This window comes from Anas platyrhynchos, chromosome 1 (genome assembly GCF_047663525.1).
Source record: "Anas platyrhynchos isolate ZD024472 breed Pekin duck chromosome 1, IASCAAS_PekinDuck_T2T, whole genome shotgun sequence".
Lineage (NCBI taxonomy): Eukaryota > Metazoa > Chordata > Aves > Anseriformes > Anatidae > Anas > Anas platyrhynchos.
Genome location: NC_092587.1, coordinates 108,124,212 through 108,143,196, shown reverse-complemented (window position 1 = coordinate 108,143,196; position 18,985 = coordinate 108,124,212). Strand labels below are relative to the sequence as shown.

The 18,985-nt window shown below is 41.0% G+C and overlaps 1 protein-coding gene across 4 annotated transcripts in view; it reads left to right on the top strand.

Moving 5' to 3' along the window:
* CYYR1 (cysteine and tyrosine rich 1) overlaps positions 1-3,144 on the top strand; it is a 58,081-nt gene extending 54,937 nt beyond the window's left edge. For all 4 annotated transcript variants that reach the window (XM_072026171.1, XM_072026166.1, XM_027449258.3 and 1 more), the window contains exon 4: positions 398-3,144. In XM_072026171.1, coding sequence (XP_071882272.1) covers positions 398-531 — 134 coding nt within the window. In that variant the 3' untranslated portion in view covers positions 532-3,144. The remainder of the gene's footprint in view (positions 1-397) is intronic.
* Positions 3,145-18,985: the final 15,841 nt, after the last annotated feature.

Sequence of the window (18,985 nt, the reverse complement as noted above, 5' to 3'; positions counted from 1 at the left end):
ATAAGTCTATGTTGCTGGTGAAGGGGGTGAAAGGGAATAGATCTGATGAAAACCCAACCTCCCTCCTCTGAAAAAGTGTAGCTCTCTGCCACACTACCCTGGTATTTTTTGCCATATGGCCACTCAAGCCCTGTTAGCAGGACAACATGTCTGTGGCATGTCTGTGGGCATAGAGACAGCAGTGAAAGAAAGGGCAGTAAGCAAAGACTGGCATTGACATAAAGTGACTTATAACAACAGTCTGAAAACAAAACAAAACAAAACAAAAAAACACAGGTGTGTTCTCAGGAGACTTTACATCTGTTCTATGGAAATCTTAATGCCAACAAGAAAATACTTAGGTGCCTGCATATGAAAAAGATTAATTTTTAACTCTTTCTTCCTTCTCCCTTTTTAGTGGCTCCACCACCGTACAGCTATGAATATGAAATGGAATACCCCGTTGATCTACCTCCACCATATACTCCCACTCCACAGACTTCAATACAGTATCCTCCACCCCCTCCTTACCCTGGATATTCAGGGAAATAATTACATGGCTTCACCTGGATATTAACTGCCTGTTGAAACAGCCAGCACCATTGGAACAAATATTTTTGGCTCAGGGACAAGGAGAATGGGGTCTGCATCAACACATCTGGTCAGAGGTTGAAATAACGAAGGAGGGTTGATGTGGCTCAGGGCAAAGAAAAATACTGTCCACTCTGGACCATCACATTTCATGGTTAAACAGTGTGTGACCAAAGTTCCTCTAAGTCAGTGCCTGATGAGTAGCCCTTAATACCAGTGTTTAGCCTCAGCTGCAGCCTGTTAGAGCACACGGGAGCCATGGTCTTCCCATTTAGGAACATGCAAATGTTGCAAATGGTTCAACAAGGTCTGTTTCAAATGCACAAGAGGCAGCTGCTGGGGCTTATTCTGGGAGAAAATTCCAACTGCGGTCTTCAAACATGTGATACACCTTTCTGTGAGACAAGGGGAATAAGGAAGAACAAGGAAGACTGAAGCTATTTTCAGTTTCTACTTCAGGATGATGATAACTGATGATCAGCTGTGCATATTGACCTGATAGGTGTATTACAAAGAGAAGTGCTGTTGGGAGTTACTCAGTAACCAAAAAATGATGGATGGTATTTTTGGCCAGGTGCAGGCTGTTTTAAGTGCCTACTTTTAAACAAGTTGAGACTAGTTTGTGGCCTAAAATGTAAACATAAAGAGCATTTTTATATGTGAATTACACTAATTTATAGCTGATTAACTTTTACCTGGACTTAAATACTGTGGACATTGGACAATGCCACAATGCCTTTTTTAAGACTAAATGATACTTTGATTTTTTAATAAAATACTAATTCAGGAAAACTCACAAGTGGGAGAAGAAAAACAAATCAATTACTAAAACATCATAGATCTGTGTTTCAATTGGATTGCTTAAAGACCTTTTTTAAATAATAATAAAAAAATTGTACTGTTTTCCAGTAGTAATGAAATTCAGCCTAAGCAAAGAGATGAGAAGAGAGACTGTGAGCATCAGATTACTTTTGAATATTGCCTTGGCCATTCTAAAAGTCTAAGATGCCAAGTAGTATTTTTTGCATTTGTCATGCATATTGTTCAAAATTGTTTAATCTCTGCTATGTAAAGTACAGACCTTCATGATTTAAAATCTTCCATATACTTATTGGCCTAACTGTAATTCAGCAGCAGCTATTTCAGAACAGAGTATCCAGTTACCTAACACATCGTTCATCCTAAAGCATCGTCTTTCAATGACAACACTGGTTTTACATGCAAACCAAAAGGCAATGGTTCTCTTCAGGGATTTAGAAGTGTTGAACTCACTTAATTTGAGTTGGGTAGCTGGGCAGTTGGAGAACTGTGCAGCCAAAATACTGGAAGGTGACAAAATAAGACACCTGGTTCAAGACGGTTCAAGACAGCTGTGGTATCAAGTTCATTTCAGAGGAGAAGCTTCAGGTTACCACTGATTCCTAGAGATCTGAAGGTATTTAAATGTTTTCCAGTATAGCCCTCATCTTTTCTTTTTTTTTTTTCAGAAGTTTCAGCGTGTTAATGAACTCAAAAACAGCTTGCAAAAGGTGGTATCCATATCCCTGTGAAGCCAGATAACAAAATCTCTGATCAACCCCTAAGTGAGATATTTTTGGCATTCAGCCCTGATTCAGGGAAGAACTCAAGCAACCTTTTAGCTCTGAGTACAAAACTTATTCAGAAGCTTTCTTGCATCCAAGACCTCATTGACTGTTCTTGCTTAGATTTTGTAATTGTATTTGTCCTTTCCAAGATGACTAACTTTACCCTTTTGAAAAAACACACTAGAAAGCACAAATGGCCTCAGTCCTTACCATTCTAGGATCAGATCTGTGTTGTGGCCTTTGGCCAAACTCAGCCTTGAATCACCAACCCACTAGCTCTCCAGGCTTTTGTAACCTGGTCAGAGGAAAACCGAGCTGTGTCACTGATTTTGGTTACTGCTGGTTCCTTGGAGCCTTCCCCAAGGAAGGAAAGTTACGTTCTCATTTCTGATTTGCTTTCTGAGATGAAAAATCCTGAACTAGGTTATCTTTACAGTTACTTCTCTGGGCTTTGTCCTGTGACATCTCTGCTGCTAACATGACCTCTCCTAAGAGACGGATGCTCCTCAGTTGCAATCTTCCTGTGAATTATTACCTTCTGAGTTTTGGCACTCCCTTTGCAAACCCATCTGTAGGGGTGCTGGTGTGCCTGCCAAACTTCCCATCTGGGCTGGTGGTCAGTGTGAAGGAAAGGATGAGCATGGTGTTCTGTGTGGGAAGTCCTGCTTCTACATCAATCTACGCTACTACCTCAGCACTTTACCCTTGATTGCATTGGATGATATTTCTGTGCCAAAAACTTACCTGTAAATAATGAGTATTTGTCATTTCCCCCATTTGTGTATTTCATGTCTTTGTATTGAGCATGTGGACACACCGATCAAAAAGTAGTTTGTATTTGATGAATCCGGTCTCCTGAAAAATACAGAGAAAGAAAACTATCCTAAATCTCCCCTGAGAGGAAGAATTTCTTCACCTGTGACATTTGTCAGAACAAGTGACCAAGCAGATCTCTTAAATAAAAAGGCATTTCAGGAAAACAATTAAACATCTTTGGTCATGGAGTCCTCTGTTTTTCAGCTTTGAGACTGCATGTTGCCTCTGATGATATTGCATAAATGTCATGGTGACCTAAGTAACTGGAATGTATACATGACTAATTTCAGGGGAAAATTATGGAAATAGCAATTTGAGAATTTCATGGTGATAGAGAGCTATTTGTTTGATATGAAAACGCTAGTGAGGAGATTGATTTTAGTATGCCACTTAATGTTCTGCAGACCCATATGTATTGGGCCATACCAGACAATTGTTTTACTTCTCAAAGGTCACCACATGTCTTGTCCTTACTAAGAAGATAAAACATACAGGAGCTGCTCTTCCAGGAAATCAGGTAGAAGTAGTGCCAAGTCACCTCTTTTCAAAATCAGGTGAAGATTGCTTCAAAAATAAGGAAATAACCAAAGAGGAGGAGGGAGTTTGAGAAATGTATAGAAGTGAAGAAATAGCACATAAACATAGGCTGCACAAACAAACTGGAGCACTTGCTAACACTGAAGTTGAATCCTGTTGAAAAAGTTGAAGTGTTGTTATACCTTAGGTGTTATTTTCTTTGTGTGGAAACATGTAATTTATTCAGCATCTCAGTATTCAAAGTTCCTGCAGTTCGGATATTGCTGGCCAGTAGTCATTTATTCTGTCTCACATGAATAGCTTGCAGATGAGTGGGTTAGTACAAAGAGTTTTTACTTAGTCATAAAGATTTATTTCGGCACTGCATCATATCACAGAATCACGGAATCAGAGAGTGGCTGAGGTTGGAAGGGACCTCTGGAGATCACCAGGTCCACCCCTCTGCCAGCTCCCTGTGTGCAGCCTGACCACCCAGCTCTGCAGTGGTGGAGTCACACCACACTCCTGCAGGTCCAACACGACAGAGAGACATCCCCATACTCCCACGCTTTGGAGCAGGGCTGTGCACCACCCAGCATGCCTGATCAGCACAGATACTAAAAAAGATCACTACATAGCAGATAATACATTATAAAAACACTTTAGTCCTACCATGAGTAGATCTCTTTTCAATGCAGTGAGGACATCAAGACCCAACAGCTGTCCTCCATGCAGGCAAAATAAGGCAGCATCAATTGTAAGTGATTATTGTAAATACCAAAATTATCTTTTGCTTCTCTTGCTTGGCAGTGGACAGAATAACTAATTTAGTTAATGAATGTAGCATTGCCTTGGGTGATTCAAATACTTGGACTATATGCTACTGACTGGCTTCTGCTCTCAGTTTGCCCTGCCTTTGGCTCATGATTTCTGGGCTGGATTGAGAAGGCAGAGGGAAGGTTATAATATCAGGAGTACAGGATTTGTTCCCATGAGCCTTTCTCCTGGGTTTCATAGTTTAGCATGTTAGAAGATTGCCTGGCTGCGTGAGTGTTATTATGGACTAGAAGTATCAGGAGTTACAAGTACTTCCAAGAGCACATATGCTTGCATATGTTCTGATGCCAGTCCTCTTTTGTGAAAAAAAAAATATATATATATATACATTTATATATATATATATATATATATATATATGTAGCATCTTAGATAATCACATATCGGGGATATTTCAAGCCATGATTCATTTCACAAACTTAGTTTTAATCTGGTATTTTGTTAACTTTTTTTTTTTTTTTTTTTTTTTTCTCGGAATAAGCTACTTCTAAAACAGTTACCTCTCTGACAGTCTACTTTTTCTAGGATATATAACAAACAGCAGGAGAAATGTATTTAAGAGCTAATGTCCCATTTGGGAGACTTTACAAATTAGTTAATAATCAGTTGGAGGAGTTAAAAGGCCAAGGCAAAGCCAAGGGAAGTTAATATGCTAGGCTGCCATTACCTAAATGACACACTCCAATGAAAGGATCGTTAATGCAATTGTAAGCCCTTTTTAATTAATGTAAGGATTTACTTTTTCATTGTTGCTAACTTTGAAAGATGCAGTATCACCGTTGTACAAGACCAGATTTTCAATAGTGCCGCAATGAAAAGATTAGATTGCTCCACAGAACACCCGGATCGATATTAGCAGTGTTCTTGGTACTGTAAAAATACATTCTTTCAATTTAAAGCAAATGTTCTCAAGACCCTTTGTTAAGACACAATGATTTTTTTTTTGATGTAATGGAATAGTTCATAAGGCACTGATGGCTATCTATTTGAATAGTAAATGTTCTGCATTTCTGTATTCATTTTCATCCTGGAAGCTCGCCAAATGCTTTAGTAACTAGCAAAAATATATATATATATTTTAGTCACCTTGGAATAAAACACAACAGGTATTTAACAGCAGACAATAGCAGTATATAACACCTTGAGGCAGAAGTTGCAGTAAAGAATTTGGAGATATTGAATATATTTCTTCAGTTTCACTTAAATGGCATTGCTCAGCAAAACACCTTGAGAAAATAATGACCAGGACCCTTTATCAAAGTGGTTCCAATTGCTACTTTCCAATGGATACATCCAGTCTAGCAGCTGTTTTTATATTACAGCAACTTCTGAGGTCCAAAAAGCTGAACATCAGCCCAAGTGTAAATTATAATACATCTATTGTAAAAACACCTCTCCCACTCTGCAGTGATTTTGGTGTGAAGTCAAACTAGATGAACAAATGGAGGACTAGAGGAAGAAGGGGTGACAGTCCCTCATTTTACAGAGATGGAAAAACAACATGATAGAGACATTTTGCTTTCCTGTGACCTGCGGAGGATGGATTGCTACTGCTGTGGACAGTAGCTATCACTGTGGGAAGACTGAGAGGTATGAGTAAGAAGTGTGCTAAGGAACTGACGTGCAACCAGGAGGAGAGCCCATAGAAGATCCCAGGAAGCTCATACTTGGGGATAATGCAATTCAAGGTGCTGTCGTCAGTAACTAGAGAAGAGGTGTTTGTCTGTCTGGTCTGCTGTGAAGATTAGATGGTCAATATTTGCACAGCACTGGAAAGGGGAAACATTAATTAGTTTTGTTATGCTGTGCATGATTAGTATTTTAGTGGAGATTAGGAAAGGGCAGCCTTTGGATGCCATTGCAATCACAACAATGACTAAGAATGAAGTAAAGCCAACAGAAACAACAGGAAAGCCAAAGACTGAGGTGTTTCTGAAGAAAGTGTTCTTTTTTGCTAGCATGTAATATGGAGCTGGCTCCTCATGGGAGGCGAGCTGGCAGGCCGCCTGCTCGGGCAGCTGATGGTGAGCAGCTGATGCCAGAAGGAGCGAGGCTGAAGCAGGAGCTGCATGGTGCTGTCTTCCCAGAGGCCTCAGTCTTTACCTGAGCTGCCTGCCCACTTGCAGGAAGATGTATGTGGGTGAGGGCTCAGGGCAGTGTTTGTTTCTTGCACTCTTGCATAAATGCAGAGTTGGCTATCTTTGCCCATAACCTTCACAACAAATCTAAGACACGTTCATTTTCAGTAACATGGGCAAAGCCACTTTTACATGGCCAGGAAACAATCCCCCCACTTTCCCTCAATAAATGCCATATTCTGTTGACAGAAAGTCCTCCTTCACAGAAATGAATTTGCACACCGGTATCGCCTTTCACCAGTTTATCCAAACTGCCCGGTCTTTTCTTGTTACAGCATTTTTACCGATGACTCCTCTCACTGTCCTTGTTTTACATGCTCCCTCAAGATCCCTCAGGCTGTGTCCTTATTTTACCATCGCTTGCCAAAGAGCTTTTCTGAAGAATACTGATCGCAGGAAGACTTTTTATTCCCCTGCCCCCACCATGTTACCACCTTCAGTGTGGGAAGATCAGGCTCTACAAGAGTAATCCATAGCCCGGTTTTAAACATCACCTCCTCCACAGGGGAGGAATGCCAGCTGTTCGCCAGCTATCCTGATGTCACCCTCAGCCCAAGAGTTAGTCATGATAAACCTACACTTTCTCGGTTTTCCCAAAATCTAAATATGGTCATTAAATTTAGAGAGAGTAAATGGCGGTGGAAAAAAAAAGTCACGCACACATCTGCCCTTAGCTTGGCTCTTAGAGATGCCTTTTCTCCATGTATTTCCAGCTATCCAGTTGACAGGATGCTTCCTGATTTCTGAAGAGGGGTCCAGCCCCTTTCCTGTACAGCGGCCTTTAAGAGAAGAGGAGGGTGTGCTTCAGCAACCCACACGGCTGTGAAACCCAAACCCTACCTGGGATTGCACTCTGATTTTGGCACCTGTGTCCCTCTGTTTTGTATCTGGATCCTTGTGAACAATCACTCAACTGGGAAGTTTTTGATTTGTTGTTGATGATGATGATATATAACACTCTTCAGGGCTTACTTTTTAGATATCTCATGTATACCTGTGGTAACTTGGTGACTAGGCTGCATTTAATTGCACAAAATGTTAACCTAAGGCTGACAATCCAGTCAACCCATGTAGTTGGACTCAAAACTTCACTGTACATTTCATTATACCCTGAAACTTTAATAATAAATCGACTACTACAGATTATATAGCTTGTATGATGGGATATGCATAACACATATGCAGATTAAACCTGCATACTTGTGACTGGCCCTTGCTTGAGACAGGCTGTCATGGCAGTGAGCTGCTTTGTTATGATAATAGGCTTGGGGTGGTTGATTACTTGCCAAGGCATGAAGGGGTACCACGGTACCTGCCATTTATTGACAGCTTAGAGACAAGGTTGTTTCTAATGCTGCTACCTCACATAACGAGAATTTATGAAATCATCTGAGGCTGCCCTTGTCAATTATCATCATCATTATTTCTGTGCTTAAAAAAAAACAAGGCAGGGTTCTTGTGGGCATTCATCAAAGAAGCGCTGTGGTACTGCAGTCTCCACTGATGTGCCTCAGCCAAGACCTAATCAGGTAAATTCGTGAGTTTTAGGAATAAAAATAAATACATATGTGTTGCATTGCTGTTCCTCATTTGGTGGTGCTCTTCCTCTGAGGTCAGTGGCAGGGGATCAATGACCTGATTCAGGATTAGAAAATCAGCATATATGTTTGTGCATAAAATGATGAACTGAGAGGTAAATCAACCCAGCTTAGTGATAAATTTTGGTCTCCTTACTGACAAATTGTCAGTATATGTTTAAGATATTTACCACTGTCCTAGTTAAGCTATCGCTGTATATCTATCTTCATAATCTACCGGAGAATATGGAGAAGAATGAAGAGTCCCTGTCACAACTGAGAAACTGGTAGAGTAAAACAAAGTTACCACCAGCTGTCACCATGTGATTACAACCAAAATGGAGAAGTTTAGTAAGCCTTCCCTACTCGACATGTGTGGTGGTTTTGCACTGATGGGCAGCTGAGCTCCACCACGCTGCTCTCTCACTTCCCCTCCTCAAAAGAACAGGGGGAGAATGATGAAAAAAGGCTCATGGTTTGAGATAAGGACAGGGAGATTCCTTACCAATTATAATCACGGGCAAAACAGACTCAGTATAGGGAGATCAATGCAATTTATTGCCTAGTAATAACAGACTCAAGCAGTAAGATCTAAAAACAAACTAAAAAAACCTTCCTCCCCATCCACCCTCTTCTACCTCCTCCCCCCAAGTGGTGCAGGGAAAGAGGGAATGAGGGTTATGGTCTGGCTGACAAAAAGAATGAGGCAAGAGCAAAAACTTATTTTAATTAAAAAAATCTTGACATTAAAATCCATGTTTACTTCTGGTGCTGGTGTTTATTGTTGGCTATAATTTTTGGCCAGCTTTTGTGAGTGAAATTGAGGACTAGCTGTGACTAGCGATGTGGTGCAGAGGTAAAACTGTATGTCTCAAAGGATTGGAGTCCTGCAGAAAGGTAAGATTGACTTGATAATCAATAACCCTGGAAAAGTCCCAACACAAATATGAAGGTTTATTGATGCTTGTCTTTAAAGCCTAAAGGGTAGCATCCTGACCTACCCATCCCTTACATGCATCATATTCATTTAAAAAGGAGTAGGAGCCCAGCCCAGCCTTCTTTCTCTAGCTGATGAGTGCAGAGAATTTCCTTTCTAAGCCTGATATACTCACTGGTAAGCTTAGACAGTGATCCTTCTGATACCAATAAGGATAATAAATGGGTTTCATTCAGATCTTAGATCTAGGCTTGTGGGAAGTGAGGGAAAACAAAGCATCCCACTAGTTGGAGCTCAAGATTCACTGAAGTTTTAAAACAGTTTTCCATCTGTGGGTTGTTTAGATCATGATAGTCAAGGTATCTGATGAGAAGTCCCATAAATGAAATAGGACAACAGGCATCAGTTCTGTCTGCAGCAGCAGAATAACTCTCCTGGTCTAGAGAGTGTCTGATTTTCCTGTGCCCTGTACACCATGACCCTCACATAAGACATGCATGCATGATGCAGGTGGATTAAGCAAAGTGGGATCTACATCTAGAAATACAGCTATGCATTTTATATCAGTATGATGAACTGGTATTTTTGACCATAGCAATGTAAAAAGGCAAGTAAGGCTTTGCCATTCACTTCTTCCATGCCTCCAGACAGAGAAAGTGGGGTTAGTCCCTGGCTGTAGCTCTGCCAGTCGCTGCCCACCAGCAGAGCCCAGTGACAGCGCAGAGAGAAGGAATGGATGCAGCTCTGACTTCTCCAAGGGGTGATATTCTGCATCCAGTCTTAGGAACTGTTAGACTTGTACTTCACCAACTCTGCAGTCTCTAGACTGCTAACTTTTGAGAGGTAGTATAGCTTCTTTGGGCAAGTTTTCTTCATATCTGGGTGCCTACAGGAGAAGTGAGAATATTTTGTTCAAGCCTACAGGAGAAGTGAGAATATTTTGTTCAGATTTCCAGTTTCTAAAAAAATTCTTCCTACACAAATGTCATACTCCTATGAAAGGCCAATTCCACTAAATCTAAGGGCAAAACAAAGAAAATGATAAATTTTCCCTGGACTTCATCTGAAGACTTCTTCACTTGGAGGTAATTAGTTCCAGTGCACTCTGGGTATGTTTTCTGAGCTGGAAAATGACATCCAAAGATTTCTGTTAAGGGAAATTTCTCATGCTGGGCAGTATGAATGGCTTTGTTGCTGCTTCTTTAGAATACGCTTAATGCAATCTGTAATTTAGCAAGATTTCAGTCATCCTTGTTTTGAAAAAGAAATAGAACAACAGGAGTTAAAGGAAATTTTCAAATGCAGATAAATTTTTCTGATCTTCGTATCTTGGAGGTCAGTGTTTAAAAGTAAGAAGCTGTAGATAAAGATCTTCAGTAATTTTCAGTCTTCTCTTGCTTATGTATTTCCCAAGTGGCTGTCAAGTGTTATTTCTTCCTAATGTTGTCACCTTCTATTGCCTGGGACATGGTATATATTTCAATTGACAGCCAGGAACAGCCATTCCAATCATAGTGAAAATGGTGTTTTATAGCCAGCATAGATGGAAGTCGTAACTTGAGGATGTGTCAGTTACTTGGTGAAAGTGTGAATAATTGATACTGAATGTAATTCTTTTTCACAGTTTCTATTTATTAGAGACAATGTAATCACAAAATAGCATTTTTTTATTGTTTCCTTTATATATGATTTGCTAGTCTCTATGTAATTCAGGAAGAAAATTATTCAACATCTAGGTAGGGTCTGGGTGAAGACTTGAACTTAGAAATTTTCTCGAGCATGATGAAATATTCAGTTCTGCCCATGGAAGTATTGAATACAAGGTCAACAATTACAGCGTGTTTCTAGCATTGTTCATTGAAATGTGCCAGCAAGACTTTGGGTTAAGTCTGCATGGTGACATGGGAGTGTGATTTTATGGACATGCAGACCAGCAATCAGAGGATGTACACAGAAGCTCTGGAGAGGTTGTACCATGCCCCAAGACTACTGCTGTAAGTTACTTGCTCCCATACCTTTGTTGCTGTCCTTACTCATGTTGTTACTGGTAAATTTGAGTTGGTTATGTTGAACTGAATGAGATCTGGTAACCCACCAAAAGCAAGCATTGGAACAGAGGTAGTGCTACTTAAAGAAACCTTTGGTCTGAGCATCCATTCCTATAGAAGGTGAAGCTCCCATGGCGTATTTGGCTTCACTGGTGATTAACATGTTTTCTGTTACCTGTGCGGTATTTCTGAGCATAGCTAAGGCTCATCAATGGCTCTCCTCACAGATCTTGAAATTTATTTTTTGCTGAGATGGAGTGCAACACAGAGACGTAACTATCTAAACTTTTTGCTAAGATCATCCCACTATTATCTCTTGTGATGACTACAGACTACCAAACCTGCCCTAAGTCCTTTAGTGAAAGGAAATACTGTTACCCTTATACATGTTGCAGAGATGTTTTCAAACCCTGAGGAATTTAAAACCAAAACTTAAAAATCAAAGTGATTTGGAAGGCACTTTTTTTTTTTTTTTTTTTACCTTTCTACCTGATGCTGTAAGTTATAATTTGCCTTAGAAGAGACAGCCTTGAAGAAGTTTGTCTTGGTGAATGAAGGATGAATATCATCTGGAGAGAACAGTTTTCTTTAACTGGGTTTGTATACCCTGAAGTGAGCAGCTGACTTGTTTGGTTTGGCTTTTTTTTTTTTTTTTTTTTTGGCAGATTTTGAGGATTTTCCAAGTTTTTTGGGGAATACACTGCAGACCTGTTGGTGCCATCATACAAGAGTTGTTTAGTCGTAGGCAGAAAGGCTGCTGCTGTTAGGAACAAACACTGTTGTCTGTTGTATGATTGCCCACATGCTGCTGTAGGCCTGATGGGTCTGGGAAGGGGCAGACAGGTCTTCAGGTCAGATGGTGCCAATTGCCTGTTCACTGTGGTAAATTAAGTTTATATTTGAATTAGATTTAAAGCATCTTCATAGAGCTTTCTACACAATTCAGATTTATTGTGCATGCATTAATATTGCTGTCCAGAAAGTCTTCAGACTTAAATGAAGGGTATTGGGGGGGGTAGGAGGGGTGAGGATGGATGGGGGAGTGGGGAAGAAAAATTAAAAAGGTGTTTTACCACAGGCTAAGCTAATGGCCAGTCCTGGTTATCTTACTGAAAAATCAAGTGTAAATTAAAGTCAGGGTTGGGTGGTTGTTTGTTTTAATATTGACAGCAACTTTCCTTTCCTCATCCCCACTGTGCAAACAGGAATCCAGCCCCCTAAATTTTTTAAGTAAGGTATTAGATGTCTCACAGCTTTAAAAAATAGGCAAAATCCCATCCTTCACATAAGGAAGATAGAGTCTTTTAAAAATCTCTAGTGACTGGCACCTCATACCCAGCTGGGATATGCCAATTTCTTCATGAAACACTGCCAGAAACATGAGTTTAATGACACTGAAGGCAGCAGGTAGTTTGGCAAGTTATCTTTTTATGTCCATAGATGAATTTCACACACCAGTGCCCTCTCGTTTTTCCTCTGAAGGCTGCCTCTTGAGCAGAAGTTTGAGTAAATAAGTAACAGTCCCTTGGCCCCAGCTCTTTTGTTGTTGAGTGTAATTCCTCTTCTCTGTAAGGTGAGCAGCACTGAGCCCTTTGTTTCTCTTTCTTGTGAGAAGCCAAAGAATAATGCCCTGACAGGTGAAATCCTAACACAAGATGGCTGGATCATCCATGGGTACAGTCCTTCACTGTGTCACTTCAAAGCAGGCAGAAGAAAACATCAGAAAAATTTACAGCTGGAAACATTATGCTGTGAGACCTGGGGTCATTTGCTGTCACCAGGCTGCTTGCTCATGGGTTCCTGAGCCCAAGTTGTGGCAATCCCTGAAAGTAATGACAGCCAACATGTTTGCTATGGCAAAGAGCCACCCCCTCAGTGGAGCAGGGGCCCCTGGTCTGTGATGTGAGGGCTTCCTGGAGTCCAGCATTCAGTTCTTCATGCAATCAAGTATTTTCTTTCTGACTTCATGCTTCATCTGGAGCTGAAATACTCCTGTTTTATTTTAAACTGCTTTAGTAAATGAGATTTTTTTCCTCTTCTCTCTGCTCCCCAGCATATTATTAGGATTTTTAAGGACACTGTTATATTGGTATAAGAACGCTTCATTTGGCTACTTCACACTTTTTTCCTGTGTGGGAGTAACTGTATTGGAATTAAATACCTTATACCATACTTATATCAAAGGAAAGTCATACTGCTTCAAATGTACTGTCTACCATGTAGTTTTAAATGTGTACCAGAATGACCATGAAACTCTGTACATCCCTTATAAGATACTCTCCAAGGCAAAGCTTTTGTCCTTTTTTTGGAATCTTTCAGACACAAACCTAAAAAACTACAAGCTAGCACAAAGTCCATCTCATTGCCTTAAAGATTGTTTGACTCTTCTACTGGGGAAAGAAAAATAAACAAATAAATAAATAAAAATGAAGAAATAACTGGGAACTATCAGAGTTTCAGAAACAAAGCACAATGTTTGTTATTACTAACATATTTTTTTTATGCTTTTGCTTCTTTTTTAATGTAAGTTCCCTGTGTTTCTGGAGAGTGCTGTGAGAGGAGTTTGTTGAGGGACAGGGCTGCTGGGGGACAAGGTGAGTAGTGAAGCAGTCAGAATTTCTCCATTTCTCTGGATGGGTACTTCATTTTTTCAAGTGTAAATTTAAGTGGATATCTCTTAGAGACAGATCAGCCTTCAGTGGACTTGGGTTGATATATCCCAGATGAAATATTGTCCCCAGATACAAGGTAGGGCACCCCTGGAAGGACCATATAGGCCAGACTCTTTCTTAGAAGGGTTTTGAACATCAATTTAAAAAATAAAAAGTCTCAAAACTGTTTTCTTACCCATTTTTCAAATACTAGATAAATCCTTATTAAATGATATTTCCTAAAGGGCAATGTGTTATGTCATTATCTCTAGGCAGTAGGAGTTTCTGTGTCACATGAAACTCTGGAGTATGCCTAGGGTAAATAACAGCTCTTAACAGAAAAAATGTGTCACAAATGGGCATAGGTAAGCCTCGCCACCTGGAAGGAGTTCCTTCTACAAGGCAGAGAACAGCACAGCCTACCCAACAGCTCTGAAGAGAGACACAGCACATTCGTTCTATTCATCTTTCGATGAGGAACAGTTAAATCCAGGCCTTTAAAAAAGCACGTCTAAAATTTAGAGGTTGAACTTGTTCAACACAACGGTGTAGTTCAGGATCTCCACGCAGCTCTGCAAAGCAAACATTTTTTCAGCTAAGAAAAAGATGGACAAAGATTTTCATGAACATCATATAAGCATGAGGTGGTGTAACCTCACTACACTGTAAGGAAAAAGTATTTCAGAACATTTCTTTTTTTAAAGTATGGATTCCCTCCAGGTTTCTAGGATAAGAGGCATTCTTACAAATACACTGTGAATGACAGGCGTCCTTGACTCAGAGCATGTGGGCAAGTGTTCTTGGCATCCAGGGTAGGCTGGCAGAGTGGTGCTCATCTCCCCAGCCCTGATGTACAGGAGCCCTGGGGCAAACATCTCTTGCTCCCTGCATCTGAGTCATCATTACATCTGGGGCTGCCTACCTGCTTCTGTTTGGGCTGGTGCTGCTGCTTCCTTACCCGTTCCCTGGGTGACAACCCATGCTCCAAGAGCATCATGCTCTTGGTGGGGTGTTTCATCTCTCCTCCCTCCCACCACCTCATAGCCCCAGCTCTAGCAATCCTTCAGGCACTTCAGCTGGCCTGGGACGTGTCTCAACAACGTGGACCCCTCTGAGGATTTCTAGTCTGTTCCTCAGGAGTGTGTAGAAGATCATTAACCTTAAGTGAAGGTTGAGGCATCCAAAGGCATGAAGCTGGGGGAACTACTGGGTTATGACTTCAGGAGAGGCTTGTGAAGGTGCCTGCAGGCTGACAGGCTCAGGCATGACAGGCATTAATAGTTTTCCTGTCACCTCAGCAGGAAACAGCTCTCTCCAGAGGCAGCCTCTGATAAATTCCTCCAGAACCCAGGACCTTCACAAACTTTGTTTCCATTAGGAATGAAATATGTATAGGCTATTTAAAGAGACAGCTCCTAAGAAGACACACAACCAGATGAGCAGGAGAAGGGCCCAGCCTCCGCAGCACTGGGGGGCTGTGCTGCCAAGGGCAGTGGCCTGGCCTGGACGGGATAATGGCAGGGCCCACCAGATCAGTGGAAATAGTCTCAGTACAAAACATAAAGCATGTACGTTGGTCTTTCACATATTGGAACCTGTGGTTATTACACAGCTTTCTTGATGGTAACCTTACTTTATGTCAATTCTTTGAAATTCATCATTCCTCCAGCAGTAGCACATGAAGCAACCTCTTCTGTATGCCATTTCTCTTTCTTGCATATCAGAACAGCTTTTGCAATAGGCAATTATTTGTTACATACACATTACATTCTGATGCAAACTCTATTTTTTTTCTGCAGCACAAGGAAGAGGTGGAACAGTTAATATCCCCCCTTTCTGAGAAAGACTGCAGAGTAATAACACAGGAAGCTGAAATAATCATTCTGCCATCAGTTGTTCTCCCCTGGGCCTGCCCACAAGAAGTCATATGGAGAACTATTAGAGGCAGGCATAGCTGAGGATTGTCTGCTAATTTAACTCTCTGTACCATAATCTGTTTATTCAGAAGATGCACTGTATCTTCTCTGCTGTGATTCAGAAGAATCTCAATCTGACATGATTTCTTCCGTTCTCTCTCCTTGGTAATTAATATTGCTGCACCAAATCTGAGGCTTACCCTTTATTGCAAGCAATATATTATGAAGCAATTCTTTCTACCCAAGAAAACATAATCCATATTTTATTATTAACTCTCTAAATCTGCTGCTTTTATTTTATAATAATAATGTTGTCTTGGGAAATGTTAGTTTAATGCCTAGGTTTTTGTTTTTATTGCAAAAGAAAATTTGATCAAAATGGAAGCAGGAATAGTAGGAAACACTAGTAGGAATATGGGAACACTATAAAATTATAGTGTACATAATTATTTAAATACAGCCTTTGTTTGAGTTTCAAACAGCTTCCCAAAGGTGAGTGTCTGTTGATTACCCTACGTGTGAGATATCCAAGGGAAAGTGGATATCTCATTTTTCTCACTTTGGAGAATGTGTGCTTTTCCTTCTCCCTCCTTCCCACCCCTCCCTCCTCCCCCCCCCCCCCCCTTTTTTTTTATTTCTGTTCAAACTGAGTTTGGCCTGAGTTTCTGAAACTTGAGTTCTTGAAACTCTGAGCCAGTTCCTCAGAACAAAAATCTGACCCCAAATCGCCTCAGTTTGAATAGCGAGCATCTAGTGATATATTTTATTACAGTGTTGAGAAATACCTGGCCAGTGGTCAGTGTTTAACTTATTTGTGAGGTGTTCTCAAAACGGTAACCTGGGGTTTTCTTCTCACTGTCCTGCTTTTCTCTTTCCTGCCTTCCCCTAGGTTCCTGGGTCCAAGCAGATACTGCTCCCATTGTCCTTTATCATTGCAAAAAATCCCACACTCACATGAGCAACAACTGAAATATGAAATACGGAGTGCACTTTCAGCAAGTTTACTGAAGACACAAAGCTCAGAGGAGTGGCTGATACCCCAGAGGGCTGTGCTGCCATTCAGAGGGACCTTGACAGGCTGGAGGGTTGGGCCATGACGAACCTCATGAAGTTCAACAAGGACAAGTGCAGGGTCCTGCACGTAGGGAGGAATAACCACAAGCACCAGCACAGGCTGGGGGCTGACCTGCTGGAATGCAGCTCTGCAGAGAGGGACCTGGGAGCCCTGGTGGACAGCATGCTGGCCATGAATTAGCAATGTGCCCTTGTGGCCAAGAAGGCCAATGATATCCTAGGGTGCATTTGGAAGAGTGTTGCCCCCAGCTCAAGGGAGGTGATCCTGCCTCTCTACTCAGCCCTGGGCTACGAAGATGATTAGAAGACTGGAGCATGTGTCACAAGAGGGCAGGCTAAGAGAGGTTGCCCAGAGAGGCTGTGGAGTCTCCTTCTCTGGAGACGTTCAAAACCCTCCTGGATGCCATCCCACGCAATGTGGTCTAGGGTATGCTGCTCAGCAGGAGGGTTGGACTAGATCTTCAGAGGTCCCTTCCAACCTCGGCCATTCTGTGATTCTGTGAAATGTCCAAAATGCCATTTTAGTTATGTGATAGGGGACATTCTCAGGCAGTCAAAAATGGAAAACATTTGCCTGTTCCATAAAATGTTAATGATAAATCTTTCTTTCCCACAGTTCTTTTCTTTCTATTTATGTCTACTTCTCTCATTATTCTACTCTCATTTTCCTTTCCAAATATATAACTGTTAATAGGATGGTTGAATGAATAGGACACTAACATAGGATGTACTTTGCTTTTGCTCGTAACTCCACTGCAGCTGTGATTTTTCAACATTTAATCTTTGCTGTGCTTTAGTTCACTGTAAGGTAGAGATGGTATTTTTCTGTTACACAGGGGTATTGTAAAACAGAACCACTTAAAGTCTGCAAGTGGCTGAGATAGGATGCTGGTAAGGGTGTTAAAGGACTTGAACAGATTAGGGAGTGGTATGCCCCTGTCTGCTAGGCAGAAAGCTTTCAGGAAACTGACAGTCACATCATCTATACAACCTGTAACAACCAGGGAAAAGGATGTATTTGTGTATTGATGAAAGAAAGACTGTACAGAAGTCCATGCAAAGCAGAAAGGGCCTGTGTCTTCAACCACAACAGTGAGTTATTCTCCATAGAGATCGGTTTGTAGGTACAGATGAAGTCAGAATGATTCTGAGAATTTTTGAAAATTCCTTTTGACAAAAGAAACAAAAAATAGAAAGTGAATTTCCCAGTCGTGGTTTACAGATAGAGGAATTTTGCAGGAGAAATAATGATTCCCAGTGAAAAATGAACCACACTATACAAGCTCCCTTGAAGCTCCCTCTTCTCCCAAGGTACTCCATATAGTACGGATGCTTCTTGCCTAAAGGAGTGTAAGAAGACCAGAAGAGACTGGGTCTAAAAAGGCTTGCCTAGGTTGTACAAGTAGACAGTAAAATAAAAGATTTGAGTATCAGTGTTGGAAGAAATAAATGAGACTTGCCCAGTGAAAAACTTGTAGCCTAAGGAAACCCATCACCAGCAAGGCTGATTCACAGGCCAGAAGTCCCTGTCACGGTGAGCTGTCCTCTCCTTCACTTGAGAACAATATGGTCATTTACCTCCTAAAAGTGCCCTTCTCTCCTTCTCAACATTTGTGACATAAATACATACCTAAGCTGTTTTTGTTTTACATTTGCTCTATGTTCTGCAGAAGCATTGCAGTGGCAACACCAGGGAGCTAGTATTTCAGCCAATCCAGGAATAAATTACTGTTTGGGACTATAAAAGGGACAAACGTCGGTAGTTTAACAAAAGATGGTACAGCTCTGTACTATTCTGTATTCTTTTGGGAGAATTGCTTGGAGGGCAACCAGAGAGATCTTTTTTTTGCTTAACCTTAAGAACCCTACTGGGGAAAATAGTTCCCTCATCTCTCTAGTTCTATGCCAGTGCTTTAATTTTCTTATTTTCCCTAATCTTCCTTCAGAACTAAAGCATTCTGCATAAATGATGGCAGGGTGGATAATAATAAAATTGTATTTTGTAGGACATATGCCCTAGGGAATTGGATATTGCTCTCTAACAGTGTATTAACACTGTAAAATGGTTTGCCACATGACTATATTGGATTAAATCACACAAAGAGTATGAGGAAGCAGGCAGAAAAGGGATAAAAATGTCTCTGGATACTGGCTGAGTCTCCTTTGAACTTGCAGGAACTCATTACTTGATGGCCCAGAGAACAGAAATAAGGAAGAATACGAGGGCTCTGGCAGATGCTAAAAATTCATCTTCCCTCAAAGGTGGCCAGTTATGGGACCAGACTGGTGCATCATCTAATGATGAGCTCCTAAACATGA